The sequence below is a fragment of the Aquarana catesbeiana genome, linkage group LG04 (assembly GCF_042186555.1).
Source record: "Aquarana catesbeiana isolate 2022-GZ linkage group LG04, ASM4218655v1, whole genome shotgun sequence".
NCBI classification, from domain to species: Eukaryota; Metazoa; Chordata; class Amphibia; order Anura; family Ranidae; genus Aquarana; species Aquarana catesbeiana.
In genome coordinates this window covers 53,323,411-53,350,402 of record NC_133327.1, presented here as the reverse complement: position 1 = coordinate 53,350,402, position 26,992 = coordinate 53,323,411, and the positions used below count along the sequence as shown (strand labels likewise).

At 45.2% G+C, this 26,992-nt stretch overlaps 1 protein-coding gene across 1 annotated transcript in view; it reads left to right on the top strand.

Moving 5' to 3' along the window:
• Positions 1-7,699: 7,699 nt before the first annotated feature.
• DRC1 (dynein regulatory complex subunit 1) overlaps positions 7,700-26,992 on the top strand; it is an 82,308-nt gene continuing 63,015 nt past the window's right edge. The window contains exons 1-3 of the mRNA XM_073625204.1: positions 7,700-7,830; positions 12,283-12,452; positions 24,498-24,585. Of these exons, the coding sequence (XP_073481305.1) occupies positions 12,319-12,452; positions 24,498-24,585 (222 nt within the window). The 5' untranslated portion in view covers positions 7,700-7,830; positions 12,283-12,318. The remainder of the gene's footprint in view (positions 7,831-12,282; positions 12,453-24,497; positions 24,586-26,992) is intronic.

Genomic DNA, 26,992 nt, shown 5'->3' with positions numbered 1-26,992 from the left:
TGGTAGTGGATCCGGAAGGGGGTCTAAAGGCATCAACATGGATTTCTCCCAGTTTATGCTTAAACCAGAAAACCTTCCAAACTCCTTAACGTGTACCGACAAGGATGAACAGACATTAGACATGAAAAAGAGAAGATCATCCGCATATAGTGATATCCTCTAATCAGACCAGTAACATCAGGAGAGGCCCATATAAGACATGCCAAAGACTCTGTGGCCAGGGCAAAAAGCAGGGGAGACAGCGGACACCCCTGCCTAGTGCCCCGGAAATGTCTGAAACTAGGAGATTGAAAGCCATTCACCCTAACGGATACCCCCGGAGCGGTGTATAACAACCGGACCCACTTACAAAAACCAGAGCCAAGCCCGAATTTATCGAGAATGGCCCACAGATATGGCCATTCAACACCATCAAAGGCCTTGATTGCGTCTACTGCTAAGAAAGCACGGTTTGAATGGCCCAGGGCTGGAACCTGCATATTTAAATATGCACGTCTGATATTAAATGCGGTTGATTTGTTGGACATAAATCCTACCTGATCTGGATGAATAATACTGTTAATAACCTTATTTAGTCTAGTTGCAAGTATCTTCGCAAGAATTTTAACGTCCGTAGATAATAGAGAAATTGGTCTATAAGATTCAGGGTGTAGCAAATTTTTATCCTTTTTGGGTATGACTACTATTACGGATTGTCCCATAGAGTCTGGGAGCCGACCCATATGAAAAGCCTCATTTAGTGTGCTAAGAAGAGCTGGAAGCAGTTCTTTATTATATTTTTATAGGCCTCAATAGGGAGACCATCAGTCCCTGGGGCCTTGGCATTGGGAAAACTAGCCACCGCATTTTCCACTTCTATTAACCACTTGACATCCGCGCTATGGCCGAACGACGGCCACAGCGCGGACCTGAATTTCTGGGAGGCCGTCATATGACAGCCTCCCCTGTGCACGCGCCCCGAGGGCGTCACTGAGACTCGGCTGATCACCGATCCGAGTAAGGGGCCGGTCCCGGCCCCTTACCATGTGATCAGCTGTCAGCCAATGACAGCTGATCACATGATGTAAACAAAAGATCGGTAATCGTTTTTTTTTCTACTCACGCTGAGAGCGTGAGTAGAGAAAAAAGCGATCACTGGCTCAGATGAGAGGGACAAAGGTCACGAAGTGGAAGAGGCACATCTGCCTCATCTTTGCCAGCTAACAGTGCTACCTATCAGTGCCCACAAGTGGCACCTAACAATGCCAACCAGTAGTGCCAATCAGTGCTGCCGATCAGTGTAACAGATCAGTGCCCATTATTGCCACCCATCAGTGCCCATCACTGCCACCCATCAGTGCCCATCACTGCCGCCTATCAGTGCCCATCAGTGCCGCCTCATCAGTGTACATCAATGAAGGAGAAAAATTACCTGTTTTAATTTTTTAATAACAAAATATAAATTTTTTTTTTTTTATTCAGTCTTTTTACATTTTTTTTTTTAACAAAAAATAAAAACCACAGAGGTGATCAAATACCATCAAAAGAAAGCTCTATTTGTGGGGAAAAAAATGATAAAAATTTCATTTGGGTACAGTGTTGTACGACCGCGCAATTGTCATTCAAAATGCGTCAGTGCTGAAAGCTGAAAATAAGTCTGGATAGGAGGGGGGTTTAAGTGCCCAGTAAGCAAGTGGTTAAAGTAAGTGGAGCATTGAGAATTTCTCTCTCTTCTATTGAAATAGCCGGGAGATCAATACTGGCCATGTAACTATATCTAGTTACATGGCCAGTATTGATCTCCCGGCTATTTCAATAGAAGAGAGAGGTGCAAGGGTGAAATCAGCCCTGGAAGTATATAAATCTTGATAACAGGACTTAAACATAGATAAACTGTAATTGAACTAGTTTGGTTACAAAATTATGCAAACTTTTAACCCCTTGATTGTCCCAGATTCTAACCCTTTCCTAGTCAGTGTATATTATTAGCACTCATCACTGTATTAGTTTCACTGGAGGTGGCAGTTGGTGTCAGATTGCCCATCATCTTGCTATAAGTCTCTGAACACTGCCATTACTAGTATTAAAAAAAAAAATCCAGTATATACAGCAGGTAAAATAAATTATTGAACACGCCACCATTTTTCTAGGTAAATATATTTCTAAAGGTGCTATTGATGTGAAATGTTCCCCACATGTCGGTAACAACCCAATCAATCCATACACACAAAGACATCAAAACAAGTTCAGAAATTAGGTTATGTGTAATAAAATGGAATGGCACAGAGAGAAAGTATTGAACATGTGAAGAAAGGGAGGTGCAAAAATGCATGGAAAGCCAAGACACCAACTGAAATCTATCAGTAATTAGAAAGCAATCCTGCCGCTTGTCGGTGCAAATGAATATCCGCTGGATCAGTCTCAACTGATTGCCTATAAAAAGGTGTCTCATTACCAAGGAGTCGCACAAGAAATCTCATGATGGATAACAGCACAGCGCTCTCTCAAGACCTTTGCAACCTTATTGTTGCAAAACATACTGATGGCATTGGTTACACAAGGATTTCTAAGCTTCTGAATGTTCCAGTGAGCACTGTTGGGGCCATAATCCAGAAAGGGAAAGAACATAATTTCACTATAAACGAGCCACAACTAGGTGCTCCTCGCAAGATTTCCAATGGTAATACACTTACATGTGTGTGTGCCCTCCCAGACGTGTTTTGTCATAGGTGAAGTTCTCAATGGGGATCCCAATGAGAAGTAGGTACCCTGTTTCCCCAAAAATAAGACCTAGCGTGATTGTCGGTGATGGCTGCAATATAAGCTGCAATATAAGTCCTACCCCCCCAAATAAGCCCTAGTTAAAGTCCTTGTAGGTCTTATTTTCTGGGAAACAGGGTTGAGCTTATTTGGGGGGTAGGGCTTATATTGCAGCCATCACCGACAATCACGCTAGGTCTTATTTTCGGGGAAACAGGGTAGTAGAAGTAGGTAGTTGATTTTATGCGATTTATGTTTCGGTACAGCATTGCATGACTGTGCAATCGCCAGGTAAAGTAGCGCTGTGCCAAATAGCAAAAAATGGCCTGGTGACGAAGGGGGTTAAATCTTCCGGAGGTGAAGTGGTTAAAAAAAGAATAATGTGCCTTTAATACAATTGCTTTGAATCCTGCATAGCATTGCAGTCATGATCAGTGAATGGTGGGTGCAATGCACAAGGTCCTGCAATTCCCCCCCAGCCCCGGGTCTGTACTGCAGTATAGAACTACTGTTATGGGGCTGGATAATGTAAAAAAGTGGACTACAACTGTTGGTATGCCACCATATGTGCTTCTTTGGGATCAAGTTCCTCTGCCGTGGTGGCAGATTGGAGGTGTAGCCTCTATTTGTGATTGCAAGACACAACTGTGTGGATGGAGCCATACAAAGCTGTGCGAAGTTCAAAACGAAAGCCTGCAGGGAGAAGCACCCCACGGTGATTCAGGTAAGGGTGGGGGGTGCTGGAGAATGCTATTATGTATTATGTTACACCCTAAATATAGATGTTTCAAGCTGTGGTCCCAAAAGTGGTATTGGCCTTTTAAAGGTGCTTTTTATCTAAAATTTTAGACCTGTGTACACAGGTCTACCATTCCTTCCAATGAGCCTACCTGATGTAGACAGGTCCTCCTTGTTTGCTTCCAGGTAAAGCCTCACTCCATATTTAATCTCCCTTTAAATAGTTAATTTTGGCCTATTTGGTCCAAACAGTTTACTGCACTAATAGGTGTGCTAGCTTGGCGCTCTGTATTATCTGTATATAGCCTCGGCTACAACCAGGGAGGTTTGTATTCTAAGAATGAACACAAGAGTTCCTCTGATTGGCTGAAGCACAGATTGTGACATCATTTGTCTGCCTTAGCCAATCAGAGGATGTGTTGTATTCATTCATGGAATAGCTGAGCAGTTCTCAGCCTGACTATTTTATTTCAGGTGTGGGTTGGGAAGTCCCTGCCCTCTGTCAGACCGCAGCTGAGGCTCCATACTTCGTGCCTCTGCCTGGATCAAAAGCAGAGGTGTTTGCAACCCCTGGAGACACCTAACCATCAGAGATCTTTTGGGACTACAGATACCAGGATGACACTGTGAGTGCTTCTCCCCGGGGGAGGCTGGATTTGATTTCCCCAGCCCTATGGCAACAACTGCCCTCTACTCATCTGCCCCTCCCCTTCCAATCCCCCACCCCCACAACTGCGCTCTTTCCCACCCCTGACAATTGGTTACAGTGCTCAATAGCTCAATTCACAACAATAGCACAACAGATTCCTCACCCCAATGTATATACATAAGTCAACGTATGCTGCACCACAATTGTGTAACACTTATTATTACTCCCTTGGTACCCCAATATTACTGTCCTCATTATTATTTCACAGACCACCACTGCCCCCAGTAATAATACCCCTTGTACCCCAGTATTCCTGTGTTTTCCATTATTGCTCCCAGATGCCCTTAATATTACTGTCCTTATAATTAATCTGTTAGCACTAGTATTACCATCATTCCCATTATTACATCCTTTGTAGCCTCAGTATTACTGTGCTTCCATTATTACTCCCTCAGTATCCCTAGTAATACTGTCCTTCCTATTACTCTTCTGTTACCCTCAGTATTGCCGTCATCCTTAATATTACTCCCTTGGTACCTCCAGTATTACTGTCCTAATTATGACTCCCCTGGTATTACTTTCCTTCCCATTATTACTCCCCTGGTACCCTCAGTATTGCTACCCTTCCCATTGTTACTACCCCCACCCCTGGTACAACCATCCTTCCTATTATTACTTTCTCTGTACCAGTATTACCTTTCTATACATTACTACTCCACCCACCACTCCCTGTACCCAAGTATGCCTGTCTTTTCCATTATTGCTCCCTGTTATCCTTAGTATTATTATTATGCAGGATTTATATATCGCCAACAGTTTACGCAGCGCTTTACAATATAAAGGGAGACAGTACAGCTACAATACAATAAAATACAAGAGGGTTAAGGGTCCCTGCTCATAAGAGCTTGTAATCTAATAGGGTGGGGCAAGCGGTAAAAAAAAGTTATAACTGTGGGGGTAAGCTGATGGACTAGGCTTCCCTGAAGAGATCCGTTTTCTGGAATCGCCTAATGGCAGCCAGAGTAGGAGATAGCCAGACAGATTGAGGTAGAAAGTTCCAGAGGATGGGAGAGCCTCTGGAGAAGTCCTGGAAATGAGCAGGGAACAAGGGAGCTTGAGAGCAGGAGGTCTTGAGAGGAGCGGAGAGGGCGGTTTGGATGATATTTGGAGTCAAGATTGGTGATGTAGCTCAGGGCAGAGTTGTGAGTGGCTTTGCATGTTAGTATCTTGAATTTAATTCTCTGGGCAATGGTAAGCTAGTGCATGGATTGGCGGAGATGGGTGGCAGACACTAAGCGGTTGATAAGGTAGATGAGTCTGGCAACAGCATTCATTATAGACTGAAGAGGGGATAGCATGAGAGGTAGACCTAGGCCAGTGATGGCGAACCTTGGCACCCCAGATGTTTTGGAACTACATTTCCCATGATGCTCAACTACACTGCAGAGTGCATGAGCATCATGGGAAATGTAGTTCCAAAACATCTGGGGTGCCAAGGTTCGCCATCACTGACCTAGGAGAAGGGAGTTGCAATAGCCAAGGCGAAAGATAACAAGGGCGTAAATGAGTAGCTTGGTGGTTTCCTTAGTTAGAAAGGGAACAAATATTAGAGATGTTACGGAGGTGAAGTCTACAAGTTTTTGACCGGTTGGATTTGGGACTGAAAGGGCAGGTTAGAGTCTAGAACTACACCTAGGACCCTGGCATGAGGGGAAGGACTGATAGTGGAATTGTTAATCTTGGTGGAAAAGTCATGGAGAGGAGCACGCGCAGGGGAAAATATTATCAGCTTGGTTTTAGAAAGATTGAGGAAGTGGCGCGACACCCATGCTGAAAAGTCAGTGAATAAGTTGGTAATGCGAGAGGAGACTGATGGAGTGAGGAGTAGAGAGATAGATTTGGGTGTCATCAGCGTAGAGATGGTTCTGGAAGCCATAGCTTTTTATCAAGTGACCAAGGGAGGAAGTGTAGATAGAGAAGAATAGGGGTCCAAGAACAGAGCCTTTGGGGGACCCCATGGAAAGAGGAAGTGGGGAGGAGGAGACAGAGTTGTAACACTAAAGAAGTACTGTGAGAGGTAGGAGGAGAACCACGATAGAGCAGAATTTTGGAGGTCAAGGCATTGGAATTTGTTGAGAAGGAGAGGGTGGTTAACGGTATCAAAGCCTCCAGAAGGGTCCAGCATGAAGAGTGTGGAGTAGTGGACATTGGTTCTAGCAGTTAGTAAATCATTAGTGAGTTTTAGTAGGGCAGTTCCTGAGGAGTGCTGTGAGTGAAAACCAGACTGTAAGGGGTCAAGAAGGTTGTGGTGAGGTAGGAGCTAAGCCCTTGTAGACTTATGCTGGCCATACAGTATACGAAAAATCGGCCGAAAAATCGTTCATATAGACACTTCGTTCGTTTTTCGGCAAGTTAATGGGCACAAATCAATAACGTTTTTGTGGTAAAAAAAACGAACGGGAAGTTTGGAAAATTTCTGCCGAACGTACGATAAATTGCAAGGTTAATGTGTTTCCCGTCCGAACTGTCTGCACTAGGTATATGTAAAAAAACAAACAAAAAATTATTTATTCATGTCCACTGAACAATTTATCGGTCATTACATGATGGCACGATCGTTTGCGGTCACGGTCGAACGTTCGTTTTTCGAAAATGTGTTCAGCCGATTTTTCGTATAGTGTATGGCCAGCATAAGCCTTCTAAAAGTTTAGAGATGAATGGGAGCAATGAGATGGGTCTTAAATTGTTCAGGATGCTGGGGTCCAGTGAGGGCTTTTTAAATATGGGGGTGATCTATGCATGCTTTAGAGGGGAGCACCCCTGGTACCCCAGTATTCCTGTCCTTCCCATTGTTACTCCTCTGATACCCCCTAGTATTCTTGCCCTTTGCATTATTACTTCCTCGGTACACCTACCCGCCCCCTTCCGCTATTATTGTCCTCCCCAGTATTAGTACGGTACCCTGGTACTCCCCCCCCATATTACTGTCCTGCTATTGATTCTGTCCATGTGTACCCCCAGCATTGCTGCTCTTTGCAGAATTACCACCCTGGTGAGCCATCTATTACTGTCCTTCCTATTAGTAACCTCCCTCCAATATTACTGTGATTTCCATGATCCCCACCAAGTGTTGCTGTACTCTCACCAGTCAGTATTTCTACTCCCTAGGTACCTTATATTGGTGATTTCCTTCCCTGATCCTCCCCGTATTAGTTGTGCTAATATGGTGCAGCCCCATGTCTGTACTTCGCAGGTCCCCTGACCCAAAAAGACATGTAGGAGATAAGTGTGGGAGGCGCGGATTGGCTGCACATTGTACAGGTAAAGGAGAGAAGTGTGTGTCACATAGCATTGGAACCGATTACAGTCATAAGAAGGAGGATCGTGCTCCGTACTAGTAACAGCTGATTGTCAGACTTAGACCGTGCGGGGGATGGCGCTGATGGGACTTGTAGTTCTGTAATACCGCCCCTGCCGGTGACTGTACGGGATAACCCAGCCTGAGTCTTTCCGGGAACTACAACTCCCATGATGCTCCGGAGTATGCTCCATGCACATCATCCCCCGGCACACAGCGCCTATTGCAGCAGGCACAGGAGAGTGGGGGCGTGGACGGGGAGGGACGTCCGGAGAGAGGCCAGGTGATTGGCTGGATACTGGGCCGAGTATCCTAGCAACAGAAGGTAACAGCACAGAGAGAGCAGGTGAGAGGAGAGACGAAATATTTTTTATATAAATTATATTTATACACCGAGCTTCATTATTACACTGTGTGCACCCCTAAACTGTGCCCCCCCCCACTACATAACCGATACCTGACCCTGATAGACTGTGTGCACCCCTAAACTGTGCCCCCACTACATCCATGACCTGTCCTGACCCTGATAGACTGTGTGCACCCCTAAACTGTGCCCCCCACTACATGACCTATACCTGACCCTGATAGACTGTGTGCACCCCTAAACTGTGCCCCCACTACATCCATGACCTGTCCTGACCCTGATAGACTGTGTGCACCCCTAAACTGTGCCCCCCACTACATGACCTATACCTGACCCTGATAGACTCTGTGTACCCCTAAACTGTGCCCCCCACTACATGACCTATACCTGACCCTGATAGACTCTGTGTACCCCTAAACTGTGCCCCCCACTACATGACCTATACCTGACCCTGATAGACTCTGTGTACCCCTAAACTGTGCCCCCCACTACATGACCTATACCTGACCCTGATAGACTCTGTGTACCCCTAAACTGTGCCCCCACTACATCCATAACCTGTACCTGACCCTAATAGACTGTGTGCACCCCTAAACTGCGCCCCCCACTACATGACCGATACCTGACCCTGATAGACTGTGTGCACCCCTAAACTGTGCCCCCCACTACATCCATGACCTGTACCTGACCCTGATAGACTGTGCGCACCCCTAAACTGTGCACCCCGCTACATACATGACCGATACCTGACCCTGATAAACTGTGTGCACCCCTAAACTGTGCCCCACACACACTACATACATGACCTGTACCTGACCCTGATAGACTGTGTGCACCCCTAAACTGTGCCCCCACTACATACATGACCTGTACCTGACCCTGATAGACTGTGCGCACCCCTAAACTGTGCCCCCCACTACATTATCGATACTGTGTGGTGTGCATCCCTCACACCACTGCTGTCTTTCTTATTATTACTCCCCCTACTATCCTCAATGTTACTGTTCTCCCTATTATTGCTTCTCCATCACCCCTCAGTATTGCTCACCTTGCCATTATTACTCCCTCCGTACCCCTAATATTACCGTCCTTCCAATTATTGCTCCCCTGGTAACTCTCAATATTACAGTTTGTCATAACTCCTTCTCATTATTGCTCACAATTTGCCCCCACTAGAACTATCCTCATTATACCTTCCCAAGTACCCCCAATAATACTGTCCTTTCTTTATTACTCCCCTGATACTTGTCCTTCCTATTATTACTTCCTAGTACTCCCAATATTACTACCCTTACCACTTTTGCTCCCCACTACTCCCACTGATACTGCCCTTACCATGGTTACATCCTAGTACCTACAATGTTACTGCCGTGCCTATTATTTCTCCCGAGTACCCCCAGTGTTACTGCCCTGCCTATTATTTCTCCCGAGTACCCCCAGTGTTACTGCCCTGCCTATTATTTCTCCCGAGTACCCCCAGTGTTACTGCCCTGCCTATTATTTCTCCGAGTACCCCCAGTGTTACTGCCCTGCCTATTATTTCTCCCGAGCACCCCCAGTGTTACTGCCCTGCCTATTATTTCTCCCAAGTACCCCCAGTGTTACTGCCCTGCCTATTATTTCTCCCGAGTACCCCCAGTGTTACTGCCCTGCCTATTATTTCTCCCAAGTACCCCCAGTGTTACTGCCCTGCCTATTATTTCTCCCGAGTACCCCCAGTGTTACTGCCCGGCCTATTATTTCTCCCGAGTACCCCCAGTGTTACTGACCGGCCTATTATTTCTCCCGAGTACCCCCAGTGTTACTGCCCTGCCTATTATTTCTCCCGAGTACCCCCAGTGTTACTGCCCTGCCTATTATTTCTCCCGAGCACCCCCAGTATTACTGCCCTGCCTATTATTTCTCCCAAGTACTCCCAGTGTTACTGCCCTGCCTATTATTTCTCCTGAGCACCCCCAGTGTTACTGCCCTGCCGATTATTTTTCCCGAGCACCCTCAATGTTCCTGACCTGCCTACTATTTCTCCCAAGCACCCCCAATGTTACTGACCTGCCTATTATTTCTCCTGAGTACCCCCAGTGTTACTGACCTGCCTATTATTGCTCCCAAGTACCCCCAGTGTTACTGACCTGCCTATTATTTCTCCCGAGTACCCCCAGTGTTCCTGACCTGCCTATTATTGCTCCCGAGTACCCCCAGTGTTACTGATCGGCCTACTATTGCTCCCGAGTACCCCCAGTGTTACTGCCGTGCCTATTATTTCTCCCGAGTACCCCTAGTGTTCCTGACCTGCCTATTATTTCTCCCGAGTACCCCCAGTGTTCCTGACCTGCCTATTATTTCTCCCGAGTACCCCCAGTGTTACTGACCTGCCTATTATTTCTCCCAAGTACCCCCAGTGTTACTGACCTGCCTATTATTTCTCCCGAGTACCCCCAGTGTTACTGACCTGCCTATTATTGCTCCCAAGTACCCCCAGTGTTACTGACCTGCCTATTATTGCTCCCAAGTACCCCCAGTATTACTGTCCTTAACTTTCTTACTTCCACGCAACCCACCAATGTTACCTTCTTTGCTATTATTACAAGGGGCGTAACATAGGCAGACTAATTCTAATCAGGACTTGAAAGAATGCAAACGTACTAAAAACATTATCAGTGCCGTGTACACAGTGAGGGCAGTGTGCAATACATACAAAATAGAATACAATTATATACAGAACTTACAAATTTCCATTACACCAGAAAACTTCCTTTTATAAGCTTAAATTTACAACTTAAAGGGTAACTTCATTTTTGTGCAAAAAAATAGCACGTAAGAAAATAATATAGCATATACTAGAGCTGCACGAATAATCGTTAAGAATCGAGATTGCGATCTTTCCCCCTCACGATCTTAACAAAGCATTTTCCCAATTCTATGCGGAGTTCTCTTCTCAAGCCCACAGCTGTCAAAAAACCCCCAAAAAAACAGGCAGTCTGCCAAGTTTTACAACGTTCCTCAGCCGCTGAGCTAACTATAAACATTGTAATGTTTTGTTCTTTAGAAAATGTGGGAAGTTTAACCACTTAAAAGAGAAGTATGGGTTTGGGGGGGTTTCCCCCATCATACTACCTAGGTGGATGCGGCATCGGGCCGATGCTGCATTTGTCCCCTGGCGCCTCTACACTGAGAACCGAGCGATCGAACATCACTGATGGCTCGGTTCTCACAGCTCCCCGAGCAGAGAGCTGCTGACTGTCAGCATCTCTCCTCTCTGCTCCTCCTCGCTCACTGGAGCACTGAGCTGTGAAGGGGCGGGGAGCGGCCGTCTTAGCCTCTCAGTGGCTCACTGAGAGGCTGAGATGGGTGTCAGTCCAGACTTCCAGATTCGGGATGATGTGGTGCCTGGACTGATTCCTGTGACGTCAACAGAGAGCAGACTTCAGTCTGCTCTCTGCTGAAAACGGGTCACAGGAGTGAAAAATGATTTACACTCCTGTGACCCATAGGAGAAGCCCAGCCAAACGAGCTCAGGCTGGACTTCTCCTTTAAAGACTAAACCTTTTTCTGACACTTGTTTGTTTCACGTTAAAAATCATTATTTTTTGCTAGAAAATTACTTAGAACCCAAAACATTATATATATATTTTTTAGCAGAGACCCTAGAGAATAAAATGGATGTTGCAATATTTTATGTCACACTGTATTTGCGAAGCGGTCTTTCAAATGCAATTCTTTAGGAAAAACATACACTTTAATGAATAAAATAAAAACCAAACAGTAATGTTAACCCAATTTTTTTGTATAATGTGAAAGATGATGTCACGCCGTGAGTATCGTGATCTTTATTCTAAGCAAAAAAAATTGTGATTCTCATTTTTCCCAGAATCGTGCAGCTCTAGCATAAACAATTGCTACCCAAGCCATATTGTAACTGAATGGTATTAAAATTACTTTCTTTTTCAATCTACATATTTATTATTTTCTGTAAAATTCAATGCAATATGGCTACCTGGAGGTGATCCGTACACAGATGGTGTACAGAATTTCCCCAGAAATGTTTCCTGCTTCTGATTGTGATTGGCTCACTGATTTTCCCAGAAGTCTGCATTAAGGTACAAATCAGATTTTAGGCATCCCCTGCAACATACAATTCATTTTTGGTGAGATAGTCCCAAGGGGTTACTCATATCTAAAGAGATGCATACACCACCACTTTCCTCATTAGAGCACTACAGGAGCATCAGTTGATTAATATTGAAAAAGTCACTCTTATTTAGATTCATTCTGCAGGCATCAAACCACTTTTTCATCAGAGCAGAAACAGGTAGAAAATTGCAACAACGTTTTGTTATACTCCTTGTAATGTACATACATGACCCAGAGGGGATTGTTTTTTTCCTTAACAAAAATGGGGTTGTTCTTTAAGTATTAATAACTCTTTGTCCTCAGAATTCCTGCAATTGCTGGCACTGTCACATACACATCATGAGCTGGGACTCTACAGCTGCGGACAGGGAGGAAACTGCAAACACCGGCCCCTCCCTAGACTCCGAGGACCAGCAAGAGAGGATCCAGGCAAGAAGGCTCCGCATCAATGCCAGGATCGAAGCCAAGAGACGGTGAGATGCTACACACATCCAGATATCATAGACAAATTCCCATTGTCAGGTGACATTTATGATTGGCACAAAATCTTCACTGTAATTTGAGATGCCCCAAGTACTGTGAGTACCTTACCATTCAATCTGTCCTCTTCCTGCACTGTGGTGGAGGTCAGGGGAGGACTGGAACCTTTTGGGAGGCAAACACAAACAACCGGTCCTTTCACAGTGGGGACAGATTCCAGTTGGCTAAGAAAAGGGCACCACACACAGACTGCCACACACAGACTGCACTGCTGTGATTTGTGATCATGGTGAACAGAATTTTATTATAACATTTTTTCACATATATAGTATGTGCTAAAAAAGAGGATTGTAAGGGATGGATTGTAAATGGTGAAGTATGTTATGAACTGAAATAGGAGGCTGCTGAAAATTATACGAACCTACATTACCCGCTTCCAGGATAAAACACAGGCGCCACTCTAAGTGCAGTATAAAAGTGAATTTTATTCACAAACGGGTATAGGTGCAGGGCCCCCTGTGTGTTCCAGATCCAGGAAGTGTCGGTGACCACCGGCGCAGCCCGCTCTGAGCCACTAGCAAGCAGCTCCATGGATGTACTCCCTTCACGGACACTCGGCATTTGTGCCTAATGCCTGTTACTACCTTACTCTTGTGAGTACCTATACCCCTTTGTGAATTCAATTTACTTTTATACTGCACTTAGAGTGGCGCCTGTGTTTTATCCTTAGCTGTTCCAGATGTTGCTTCTTACCTTTCACTGGGCTGCCTTTTAGGTGCTAGTACACGGACTTTATGGACTTTTTATTAGTCATTTTATTTTTAAATATTCTCCCTGACCATCCCCATCCCCCATGTGTTAAATAGGCTGGTGTGCTAACAAGCGCCTACCTATTTCTATGTGTATTACCCGCTTCCAGCCCGTCCCTTTGAAGTAGAACAGTCAGTTTTTTAGGCATCTCCATCCCATTGGGGAGATTTCCCTTCACTTCCGGTCCCATAGCCACAACAGGAAGGGAGAGGAAATCTCTCCAAAGTGAGGCAATGTCTGGTTGTCACCAGAACTAGCGTCCCCATTGGAAGACTTTTTCTCTATTCCTGTTCTGGTGACAACCCTAGATTTAGTATTTTCTTTTACTTTCACTGATAATGATAAACCAGACAAATCAAGAGAGTGAATCTCTTGAGGGCACAGACAGCTATAAAAACCTGACAGGGGTTCTAATCTCTCTCCACTATATCCAAAACAAAAAAAACAAAAAAAAAAAATAGCCTTAAATGATACCTTAAAGCGGAGTTCCACCCAAAAGTGGAACGTCCACTCATTTGTCTCCTCTCCCCCTCCGGTGCCACAATTGGCACCTTTCAGGGGGGAGGGGGGACAGCATACCTTTCTTTCACAGGTATCCTGTACCCACTTCCGGGAGTCTGGCCGCGGCCCGCGATTCCACTGCGGGGCTCCCTCCTCCTCTCCCTGTCGCTGGGCCAGTAGGAGAGAGGAGCTGGGCCTCGCGCATGCGCAGAAGGATTCCCGGCGTGAAGCCGTAAGGCTACACTGCCAGGCTCCCTTACCCGCAATGGCGGCGGCAGCACCTGACAGCTTATGGTAACACCATCTGCAGTGCCGACATCGCGGGACTCCAGGACAGGTAGGTGTTTTATTATTGAAAGCCAGCAGCTGCAGTATGTGTAGATGCTGGCCTTTATTTTTTTTGGCGGAACACCGCTTTTAAAGTGATATTAGCATCGGTGTCTGATCTCACAAATGCGCTTCTGGAAGAATGGTCAAACACTCCCATATACACACTCCTAAACCTTGTGAACAGCCTTCCCAGAAGAGTTGAAGCTGTTATAGCTGCAAAGGGTGTGGCTGCACTACTGCTGATCTCCTGAGCTCCAGAGAGGCCTACTGATCCAGGAAGCTTGATTACTCCCTATACCCAGAGTGGATGCAGGAATCTGGGGTGGACCCAGGGGAGGATCCCCCGGATGGCCAGAGTACCGGTCCTCCCATACCAGTGTTTGAGGACCTGGGAAATGGCCCAGCTAAAGGTGAAAGCCTGTCAGCCTACAGAAAGAAGGTTTGTGCTAGGATTGCGAGAATTACCAAGGAGGAGGAAGTACTGGCGAAGTTGAAGTTTGACTTCAAACATAAAAAAATTGCAAATGACCGGCTTCACAGTTCTAAGAGAAGACAGATGCGGCCTGAGTTAATGGCTTTGGAGGCTAAAGTGGAAAAGCAGAGTCTGCTGGTGGCCGCATTGAAAGAAACCAGCGGAGCTTTCAAGGAGAAATATGGCAATGATGATCGCTTCCGTACAATGCGCAGAGGGACCATAGAGTCCAGTGGAGGAGAAGCATCACCGGAGTGCGAGAAAGAAAGGTCAGTGCAAAGCAAAAAAGTTTCTTCGGGCTTGGACTGTGTTTCTGGCCAGCACGCTGGAAAATCTTTACATTCTGAGCCAAGTATCAGTATGCCTGTAGAAAGTGGAGAAAGCTCTGGCACACAGGCTGCGGGTGATCAGCAGTCAGGTGTTTTGACTGCCAGTATGCCACTGGGCCAAGGAAGTTCTGTGCCCTTGTCACCGCAGCAGGAGGCTATGGAGCAAGATGATCCATCTGAGCCTGTGAAGGGAGCAGGAATGCTTAAGTTAATAACAGAAATGGAATCCCCTTTGCATGGTCGCAAGTTTGCCGTGTCTGGATCATCTGAGGATGAAGAAGAGGATAGTGATGTCCCCCCAAAACCTTTGAAACATCGGTTGGCTGAAAAAGCCGTTTTTGTTAAAGATTTGCCTATACAACATAATGGAGATGTAGTTCCTATAGATGGTGCTGTAGAGGGCAGTGGAGAGCAAGCTCATCTCCTGGCTGAGACTACCACCTGTGTACAGAGAGCCAGTGAGGGGTGTGCAGACTCTGCTGTGAAGAGTGCTGATAAAGACATCTCTGCTGTTAGTAACCCTTTAGTTACTGGTAATGAAGTAAGAATTACCAAGGGTAATGTAAATGATATTTCTGTGTCAGAAGTCTCTGTTCCATCTGTTGATGATAATGTTGTTTCTAAAGAGGGGTCTGTAACTAAGAGTGATGTGCGGGATGTTGCAAGGAGTGCAGTTATTTCTTATGCTGCAGCGGTGGCTGCACCTGTCCCAAGGGTGAGTAGGGCCAGTTATTCTGCGGTCACTAGGACTGATGTGAGTGAAGGTCAGGCCAATCTGACACCATCTGGTAGCTCCTTTAAACGCCGCAATGTGGTTCAATTGAGGTGGACTGGAGAAGGCCCCCACCCCAAATAGGAGAGATGTGGTGGACCGTATTCTGGGGATGGGTTTTAAAGCAGAGGAGGTTTTTGCCCTTATCAGCCCAGTTGGGTCATATGAGTATGACCTCTCCTTTGTCAAGGCGGAAGGATTAGATGTCTTTTGGGAGAGGTATGAGCAGAGGTGGAAGGATTCCCCAAAATGGGCAGGTTTGTCACCCAAAGTAATCTCTCGCCAGCCATTATATAAGAACGTCACCATTCTAGTACGCAATGAGTCCATTCCTGCTGCGGATCTGGTGGTGTGGTTGGGGAGATATGCTGATGTCCAAGCTCCATTGAGGAAAGTTGTAGATGATAGGGGGATTTGGACAGGAGGTTGGACGGTGTTGGTAAAACTGCATGTCACGGGTAATGTTGTTAAGCACATCCCTTCGTCTGCCTTCATAGGTCGTGATAGGATTATTACTTTTTATGCAGGGCAACCAAAGTTGTGTCATCGCTGTGGTGAAAAGGGGCATTTTTCAAGCTCATGTTCTGTGCAGAAATGTTCCCTCTGTCAGGGCTCAGGGCATGTTGCAAAAGACTGCAATAGTATTCATTGTAATCTTTGTAACAAGTTAGGTCACCCCTATAGTCTTTGCCCTGAAGCCCTCCATAATCAGCCAGAGGTGGTGGAAGAACTTCTGAGGATGGAGGAGGAGGAACGTGGGGGGCAGCAAGGGGTTGGTGGAGCTGTTTCAGCTAGTCCTGAGGACCCCCCCTAGGTGTCAGTTTCCCAGCCTGAAGGTGTGATCCCTACTGTGTCTGCTCCCCAGTCTGTGCTCCCTGCTGTGCCTGTGTCTACTTCTGTTGTGTGTTCTTCCCCAGTGTTTCAAGTGCCCAGTGTTCCAAAAGTAAATAAGTCATCCAGATTGTCTGAGGCTGCCAAAGGGGCAGATTCGTACAGATCTGAGGTGGCAGCTTCATCAGGGCCTTCCCTAAGGCAGCGTAAAACCTCTAGTGGAGGTTCTAAGGTGAAGAAGGGGGAAGTTGCCACTGCTAATAATGTAGATGAGGTCTTTCAGGGTAATGTTTCAGGGGAGGAGGGAGAGTGGACCAAGGTGGGGAGAAGGAGGAATAAGATAGTCCTGACCTCTGCCTCCTCGGTTTCATCCTTAGATGATCTACCGCTGGGAAACAAGTTTGGGTCCTTATCCGAGGGGGAGGAGGAGTCTTCTAATTCCGTGTCTCAGATGGAGGAAGATGAGGTAGAGTGTTCTCTAAAGAGGTCAAGGTCTCCAGTAAGGGGGGAGGGAGCTCAGGCTAAGAAACGCCTAGCTCAATCATCCTGATGGCAGTTCCCACTCCGATAAAGTTGGCAACGATTAATGTTGCCAGCATAAAATCTGTAAGGGCTCGTAATATGGCCTTATTTTTGCTCAGCGAGATGGATGCTGATATTTTATTTTTGCAAGAGACCCGGCTAAATAGACTTGCCTATGTCCACCTGGCAAAGAGGGAGTGGAGGCGTGGGCCCTCCTTCTGGTCTCTTGTGGCTGAGCCTTACAGCGGAGTTGCAGTACTTTTTACTGGCATGGTAACGTGTCGGCGGGTTATCGAGGTAGAGATTGGAAGGTGTATGGTCCTGGACGTCTCTGTGAAGGGGCATGATCTGCGTTTAATAAATATTTATGGACTACAGACTAGATGGGAGAGGAAATGCCTCTTTACAAAGATTAAGCCTTTCCTTTTTACATCTCAGCAAGTTGTCTTTGGAGGTGATTTTAACACCATTACTAGGCCCAAAGACAGTAAAGGCTCCACTGACAGCCTGAGATATGATAGCCTTTTTCTTAATACGATAGCCAGGGAAGCAGGTCTGGAAGATGCGCATATTAAGCGTTGCCCAGACAGCACGGGGTACACATTTAGGCGAGGCAGTTGTGAGAGCAGGATAGATAGGTTTTTTTTTAAAAGGGGACTCTGCCTTTTCGGCTCCTGAGTGTCGTATGGTGGAGTTTTCTGATCACCTTTTGCTGTCTGTGATTCTCAATGCTTCAGATATGCCACCTAAAGGAAAGGGTATTTGGAGGATGAATTCGGCTCTGCTGGATGACGAGGAGGTAAGACAATCTTTTGAGGATTTTTTTCAGGCTCAGGTAACCATCCTGGATTTCTGCAGCAGTAAGTCGGAGTGGTGGGAGCTTGCCAAAAGCCGGATTAGTGGGTTTTTCAAGGCCATAGGAAAAAGGAAACAGCTTGGTAAGTACATTGCCTACCAGCAGCTGCGGAGAAAACTTGATCGCCTTGTCTCGAGTGGTGGAGATTCCGGGGCAATCTCTGAGGTGAAACTTCTCCTTAGGAAGTATCAGTATGACCGGCACGCTTCTTTGGTTCTGGAAAGGGACTACGGGAAATATCACTCGCCTGACCCTTATCAGAACTGCAAACAAAGCGCAGCAGTTAAGACGGTTGTTGGGCTAAGGGATAGTACGGCTCTTTGACGAAATCCAGGTCAGGGATCCTGGAGGTCTCAAGGTCTTTTTATGTGGATCTTCTGGGGGAGAAGTACCTCGATCGGGCAAAGATGTAGAGTTTTCTGGATTCTACACCAGGTCTGGGAAATAACATTCCGCTTGCAAGTTTGACAGGGGGAATCACAGCAGAAGAGGTAGTCAAAGCTATAGATGGTCTGGCTATTAAGAAAACCCCTGGGCCAGACGGATTGACGGCTAAATTTTATAAGATTTTCAAATCCAGCTTGGTACCTTATCTTGTGGAGGTATTTAACGGCTGTCTGCAGGAGGGTTCGCTCCCTCCCTCCATGAGACAATCTGCTGTGATTCTGTTGTCAAAAGGCAAGGATCCCTCAATGATTGAGAATTGGCGCCCCATTAGCCTTCTCAATGTCGATAGAAAGATTCTGGCGAAGATAATTTTCTGGCGCTTGTCGTCAGTAGCAGACAGATTGCTTTCTCGTCAGCAGCACTGTTCGGTCCAGGGCAGAAGCACTTTCTCAGCGGTGTTAGCTGTCCGGGAGGCTCTGGAACGTTGCAGGGCTGAAGGCTGGGGAAAGTATTTGCTGGCACTGGATCAGGCGAAGGCTTTTGATCGTGTCAATCATGAGTACCTCTGGCTTCTCCTTGACAAGTATGGCCTGGAGGGTGGGTTTATTGGATGGCTTAAGACTTTATACAGAGAGGCAGAGAGCTTCATGCTTGTTAACGGTTGGGTTGGACGGCCCTTCAGGGTTGGATCGGGGGTGCGCCAGGGGTGTCCGCTGAGCCCTTTGCTATACGTGTTCGCAATCGACCCCTTCATCAGAAGGCTAGAGAGCGGACCGTTGTGCAGGGTGCCGGTGGGCATTACTGGTGAGCCGCCCTTGAGGGTTGTAGCCTATGCTGATGACGTTTCTGTCTTTATCTCTGGGACAGAGGAGGCACAGGAGGTGGTTTCAGTTATAGAGCAGTATTCCGAGGCATCAGGCTCCAAGGTCAACCGTGATAAAAGTGAAGTTTTTTGGATGAGCGAGGGAGGTGAGAGCTTTGCACTTCCGGACACCTTCCCGAGGCCTCAGCAGAAAGTCAAAGTATTAGGCATCGAGTTTGGCCCTGATGATTACAGTAAGTCAAATTGGGAAGCCAGGCTGAATGATGCTGATGTCAAGGTGAAATGCTGGAAAGGGTGGCGGCTCTCCTTGAGGGAAAGGGTGGACTTGATTAAGACCTACCTGATTCCTACCTTTTTGTATGTCAGCTTTATTTGCATCTTGCCAGAGTCTTGCTATACCAGGATTTATAGTTGTTTCTTCCAATTATTATGGGGGAACAGGCTGAATCTTGTGAAGCGGAATGTGACTTACCTATCTAGGTGGAAGGGTGGCCTAGGGATGGTCAACCCGGTTGTGTTCTTCTCTCTGATGTTTTTGAAACACAATTTTGGTAACATGCTAGCAGAGAGACCGCCTGGATGGGTAGGTATTTTCCAGATCTGGTTTAGACCTTTTCTGGGCTGTTGGGAGAGTGGCGGGCCAGTGAAAAGCCTAAGGATCAAGCATGGTAAGCTCCCAGCTTATGTTGCCCTGTGCCTGAAAATTCTTAAACGGTGACATGTGACAGCGGAGGATATCAGGTCCCTTCCTAGGAGACTCCTGGGGGAGAAGATCGTGGGTACTGTCTTTCATGCGCCACTGGCCTTAAGGGATTGCCCAGGTCATATTATGAGGGAGGGTTTACGTTTAATAAATTCTGAGCGGATTCCCTTGAAATTTAGGGACCAGGCCTGGCTCGCTTTCCACGGTAGGCTCTATGTGAGGGGGAACGTGAAGTGCCGCTCTTTGGACAATCGTGGTTGTCCAAGAGTGGAGTGTCAGGGTGAAGTGGAAACCATGGACCACTTCTTGCTTCAGTGCCCTTTCAATATAGAAGTCTATAAAAAGGTGGGGAGGGCTCTGAATATTCCTTTCCTGCCTTGCATGTCTTATGCTGAGTGAGTGTATGGAGCATTGCAGAATCGCAAGGGATTTGATTTGGACACTCTTTTTCTAGTCAGCTTAGTAGTCCGATATTACACCTGGAATGCACGGTGTCAGGTATCCCTTCGGCAGAAAGTCCTTCCTGTTCCGGTGGTGGTGTGTGAGATTCTTGGTGAGGTAGGGAAAATTCGGGGTCTCGAGAAAGACAGATGGCGGCAAAGGGTCTGGATAAAGGCGTGGAGGAATATCATGCCTGTAGCTGCTGTTTGTTGATCTCTGGGTGTTGGGTTCTTTCCCTGTTTTCTCTCTGGACACTCCTTTAGATTTTCAAGGATAAACATAATTTTGAAGAAAGGCTACATACACATGATAATCTATGTTTCTTGGTCTGAATGTTAATCAAGTTGAGTAATGTGTAGAATTGTTGAAGATGTCTGTGCTATTTAGTGATATATGAATATAGTATAATATAATACAATACAGTGATATTCCTCTTGGTTGAAAAAAAAACCCTTTTGTTCATATATTATAGGTTGAAGTAAGCCTTTATTATTATGTTTAGTCGTATATACAATATGTTATGCATATTTGAAAAAAAAAAGAAAAGAGGAAATATATGTATGTGTGTATATGTATATATGTATGTATGTATATATGTATAATATTTATTTTTTTATATTTTTGTATAAAAAAAAAGAAGTTGGAATGTGTTTCTTGTTTGCAAGATTCTCAAATAAAAAAAATTGCCAACTCAATATTGAACCCTACGGACTAAGACTGGGATGCCATTACAGTTCATGTGTGTGTAAAAGCAGGCGTCCCAATACTTTTGGTAATATAGTTTATGGGGTATGTCGGCAGCAAGAGATTAACAAAATACTAAGTAAAACACCAGACTTTATTGCCTCTTTGAACTTCTTTTAGCAAATGAGCACAACACATTTTACAGTATTACATCCTTCCAGCGTTAACTTTCTTTGCAGCGCTCTGCATTAGCTCATAGTGGGGTTGATTTACTAAAGGCAAATCCACTTTGCACTACAAGCGCACTGCAAGTGCACTTGTAAGTGCAGTCACTGTAGATCTGAGGGGAAGATGTGAAATGAGGGGAAGCACTGCTGATTTCATCGATAAATAATGAAGAAACTCCTGCGCTATCGGAAATACCTATGCTAAGGGGCACTGCTGCAACACCTAAAATGGCTGATCCAAACAGACAAAAGTGGTATAAATACTCAGAATATTCATACTGCTGAGTTCATCATCCAATCATGTACAAGCAAAAATGCTGTTTTTTATTTTCCTTGCATGTCCCCCTCAGATCTACAGTGACTGCACTTACAAGTGCACTTGCACTGCACTTGTAATGCAAAGTGGATTTGCCTTTAGTAAATCAACCTCATAGCGTCTCAGAGCCGCAAAGGAAAGGGAATACTGGAAGATCAGAAGTCTAATAAGGGAGCAGGTAGATATATAACACTCAGCAGCTGTCGCTGACTGTGGCCCCATTCTAAATGAGGTCTTAGTGGGGGTGTATGTCCGCACAGGGCCCCCAGCCCAACATATGGTGTATTTTCTTTGTATTGACCCAGGGGAAAAATGCCCCCCCCCCCCCCCCGAGTTCTGTCCTGGTGGAGGTCTTCTTCTGTCATTGGTATATTTGGGTAGGATAGAAGGAGCGCTTGGTGTCCAAAAGACTGCAACTTTGATGTATGGTTTGTAAGATGTTTATTAAAAGTGTAAATGTGTACATCAAGCCACCCTGTTGCAGGGGAATGGACCCCCCCCTTCTTCAGGGCTAACAGCACTTCTATCTTACCCATAAGGAACACCATAAGGAAGAGCAAATTGTGAAGGCCCCTGAACTGACTGTATATTCAGATTGAACCACTAATGCCCCGTACACATGACCGGTTTTGCCTTCGGAATAAACTCTGAAGGTTTTTCCGACAGACTTCCGACAGAATTCCGCTCAAGCTGTCTTGCATACACACGGTCACACCAAATTCTGACCGTCCAGAACACGGTGACGTACAACACGTATGAAGGGACTAGAAAATGGAAGTTCAATAGCCAGCAGCCAATAGCTTCCGTCTTGTACTTGCTTCAGAGCATGCATCGTTTTTGGTGTGTCGGAACAGCATACAGACGAGCGTTTTTTCCGATAGTAATTTGTTCCGTCGGAAAAATATAGAACATGTTCTCTATCTAAGTCCGTCTGAATTTTTCGAAGGAAAAAGTCCGATGGGCATACACACGGTCGGAATATACGATATAAAGCTCCCATCGGACTCTTTTTGTTGGAAATTCTGCTCGTGTGTACGCGCCATTAGTCTCTCCCCGCAGATGGAATTATATAATATGCAGTTATAGAAATATATACAGTATAAAAGATGCAAGGTGTGGCATTAAAGCAAACCTAGTATCAGATAAAAAAAATGTTTTACATGCAATGGATGTTGGAACACCTACATATATGCATTACCTTTCAAAGAGATCATTCCTAGATTGAGATTCCCAGAGTTTTCCCTAGATGCTGAAGTCATGTAAATAAGGCAATATAAATAATAAGTGCAATGCTAAACCCTTAGAACACCCCTACATCTTATGCAAAATTTGTGTGGTGGCAAAAGAGTGGGCTTTAATGCACACATGCCGCATATATGCATCACTGGGCGGGCGATGTTTATGTGCTGAGAGCATCCTCACTGCACACTCCGAGCACAAAATGAGTTCTTGGCCTTGACTAAAGATCAGTAGCTGGCGGGATTGGCTTCTGATCATATGACCACAGTTACAGCCATGCCTGCGCCACTCTGCATAAAGCGAACCACCGCCACAGAGCGTTGCATGTGTAAATGAGTCCTTGGGTACGATCACCCATTAAAGGAGAACATAAAACAATAGATTGCGCTCTTTGTCACTAACTATTCAAACATATAAAAATGTTAAAAACATATAAAAAGTCTACTGGGACTACATCCATACATTGCAACTCTGTTGATTGGTAATACAAACAGTTCCTGAAACGCTGTGGCTGCCAGTCCTCTCAGCCTGCCTATGTGCCAACTTTTGGCCGTGAGATAGTCTCAATGTTGTGGGCTTTGTATAAACAGAATGTGTACCTAAAATTCATTGTGCTCCACTGAGATAATAGGGAATCCTAAACTTGCACTACTGGGTATAATACCTGATGGAGCAGATATGCATACTATGTGGATAAGATCCCTATATTTAGCACGAAAAGTCATTCAACAAAAATGGACATCCGCTGCCCCTCCAACCCATAAGCAATGGGCTGAGAAACTTAATTATATACTTAAAAGAGAAGAATTAACATTTAAGCATAGAGGTACACCCCATAGGTTTGGTAAAATATGGTCACATTGGATAGACTCTAATAATGTATTAAATGATGATTTATCTAGTGGAGAGGAGTGAAGGTAGAGGAGATAGATGAGAGTAGAGAGCTGGGGTAGAAGGGTGAGGAGTAGAAGAATGATGGGAAAATATAAATTGAATCCACTTGGAGGAAGTAGCCATAGACTGATGATTGATATTGGATGAGTTTAATGTGCAGAATGTATCTATGTTTCTACTATGTTTCCCTTATTATATGTTACGTTATTATAGTCAGAGGGGTGCGAGATTTGTTTGTTTTGTGTGTTTTCTTACTTTATGACACTTTATGGATTAAGTTGATATATTATTTGTTTATATGTATCACAATAATAATATATTATGGACTAATTTGATATATTATTTGTTTATATGTATTACAACAAAAATATCTTATGGATTAATTTGATTTATTTTGATTATATGTATTACAACATAAAAAATAAAATAAAAATTATTTGATTTAAAAGAATGTGTACCTAACCTATATGGATCGAGACTCGGACGGACCGGCCCAATTTGAATCCATCTGTGGCCATTCCTGCTCAACAGAAGTTGATCTGATGATTGACCTTTGTTGGAAAATGTATTTTGATCAGCGGCTGCAGGGCTGATCAATATACGTTGGCAAGTGGAAGAATCCCCGCTCTGGGAATACAATGACACAGCCACCCGATTGGGCTTCTTTTTTATTTAGAAAAGGCGGAGCTTTGTTTGAAAAATGCCAATGTTGCTGTATACTGTATAGTGTTCTGTCAAAATGTATCATTGCTGACCTGTCGGTTGCTGAGTTGTCCACTTTAAAATCATTCCCTTTGGCCTCAGCCATTTTAAAATCTTTGTCATGATGGTCAAAAAAAATCAGCTTGTTTACAGTCAGTGTAAGTGGCCAATCAATTCTTTTTTCTCTTTTGGCATTCAGGGAGGCACTTGGCGAGGACCCGGCTTCCATATTCGAGCAGAATGAAGAACAACGCAAGAGTTACAAGCAGATTGAGGACAGCAGACAGGTGAGAGTCCAATGAAGGAAATGTTCACATATACGTAGTACTTCACATAAGTGGCATGTCTGAGGATTTATCTATACTGATAATCAAACATTCCATACATTTCTAGATAAGAATCCACAACTGGAGTAGCCCTGTTAGTGGCCCCTTCAACTTAATATAGGCCCCTCTCAGACATTCCTCACACACCTTCTTTGTATGTTTTCAAGCCAAATTTCTCTTTTATGTTTGAAGAAATTCACAGTTATGACAGGTCTTAAAGTGACACTAAACAATATTCTTAGGCTTGGTTCCCACTACTGCAATGCCATTTTGATCTGATTTGCGACTTTGATTGTGTTTTGGATGTGGTTTGCATGGGGCAAACTGCATTGTAAGTCACACCAAAGTAGCACAGGACCCTTTCCCAAATCACATCACAGCTGTGCTTCATTGATGTATACAATGAAAAAACGTATGTAAAGTCAAACTGTTGCAGAGAAAGATCAGGTCTTCTCCAATGTGCTGTGGGGAAGAGCTGTGTAAAACCTCAGTGCTGGATAGAAAGAAATGCAAAACTTTCTATCCAGTACTGAGGTTTTACACAGCTCTGTCCCACAGCACATTGGAGAAGACCTGATCTTTTAAAATTGCTCTCTTATACAGTATGTATTTCATTTGTGTATTGAACTGTTTTGCTAGAGTTCAGCATTAAAATGTTTGTTAATCCATATTATGAAGTCTATGATAGCCCCTGTATTAGAGCATGGCATAGCACACTATACCTGTCTTTTTTTAAAAACTAGGCTTGTAAATACTTGTTTAGAGCTTTCTTCAGGCCGGTCACATGATTTGCGGCTGCTGTACCGATCCAATGGATGGCTTCTGCAGGAGGGGCCAAGATCTCCCTCTGATGTCAGCCAGGGAGATCACATGGCCGCTCAGCCCCTCCTGCAGTAGCCCTGGAAACTGGCCGAGAGTCAAATGACCGGCCTGAAGATCGCGCTATCTGTATTTACAAGTCTCATTTATATAAAAGATTTATACAGTTAGCTATGCCTGCCTATTATAGAGGGGCTGGCAGTGACAATCTATAACTTTTTTTCTTTACGAATAGTGGCTGGGGGGGGGGCAGAGACACAGACGCAGAGATGGCAGGAAGGAGGGGGTGAGGGGGAGAGATGAGAGCAGAGGGGACAGCTGTGGATGACGAAGGGACGTAGCCCTGATTTTCGTGGTCAGCGTAGAGAGAGGGGGACACACGAAGTGGAGGGATCAGGGAGGTTTTTTACCATTTAAAGGGGGGCAGATTACACAGCACAAGCACTGTGCTTTTTAATCTGGTTTAAGGGACCAGGATCTGTATTTTTTTTTTTTGGGGGGGGTTAAAGCGGAGTTCCGCCGATTTTCTTTAAAAGTCAGCAGCTCAAATACTGCAGCTGCTGACTTTTAAAATATCGACACTTACCAGTCCAGGCCGCCTGCGATGTCGGCACCCGAAACCGATCTGTTCCTCGGCTCTCGGGTGGAGGCACCTCCATCTTTGGTAAGGGAATCAGGAAGTGAAGCCTTGCGGCTTCACAGCCTGGTTCCCTACTGCGCATACCCGAGTCGCGCTGCACGATTCCACTGGTCCCTGCTGTCTTCTGGGACCTGTGTGTCGCCCAGAAGACAGCGGGGGGGGGGGGGGGTCGGAGGAGGAGGCGCCGGATATAGCATAGTTATCCGCGGATACTGCAGCTATCTATGCCCGGAAGTGGGAGCAAATACCTGGATTATACAGGTATCTGCTCCACCCTGAAAGGTGCCAAATATGACACTGGAGGGGGGGGGGGATTCCGAAAAGTGGAAGTTCCATTTTTGGGTGGAACTCCGCTTTAACAAACACTTTAAAAGAAACTTGTGGTGAAATATGGATGCTACATTGCTGACCTCTCTTAAAAAGCTAGTTGCTGGCTGTCATGATACTGTCATGATTACTGTGTAATTTCCTCGGAACTAATCTGCAAATCAGGAATTCAAAGCTCTCTCTCAATGGTCCCTTTTCATTCTGGTGATAGAATTGTAAAGTTGAAGCAGAGGTATTCTTGCTAGAGTTCCCTGAAGACATATAGTACCATTGGGTGATAGCCCACCTTGCTCTGGGTATAACTCAAATATAACTATCGTGTGGACTGGAAGTATGAAACTTTTCAGTCCCAGGGAGTGTAAGAGGACACGGGGCCACACAATGAGACTGGAAGAAAAGCAATTTAACCTTAAGCTGTGTAAGGGGTTTTTCACTGTCAAGGCGGTAAGGATATGGAACTCTCTTCCACAATCAGTGGTCCATTACTGGTTCCCCAGAATTCATAGGGCTTTTCTGCTGTTACAGTATAGCCAAAGCTCATTTGGCTGTATGTCTCCAATGGATCACAGGTGTGTAGTTCAT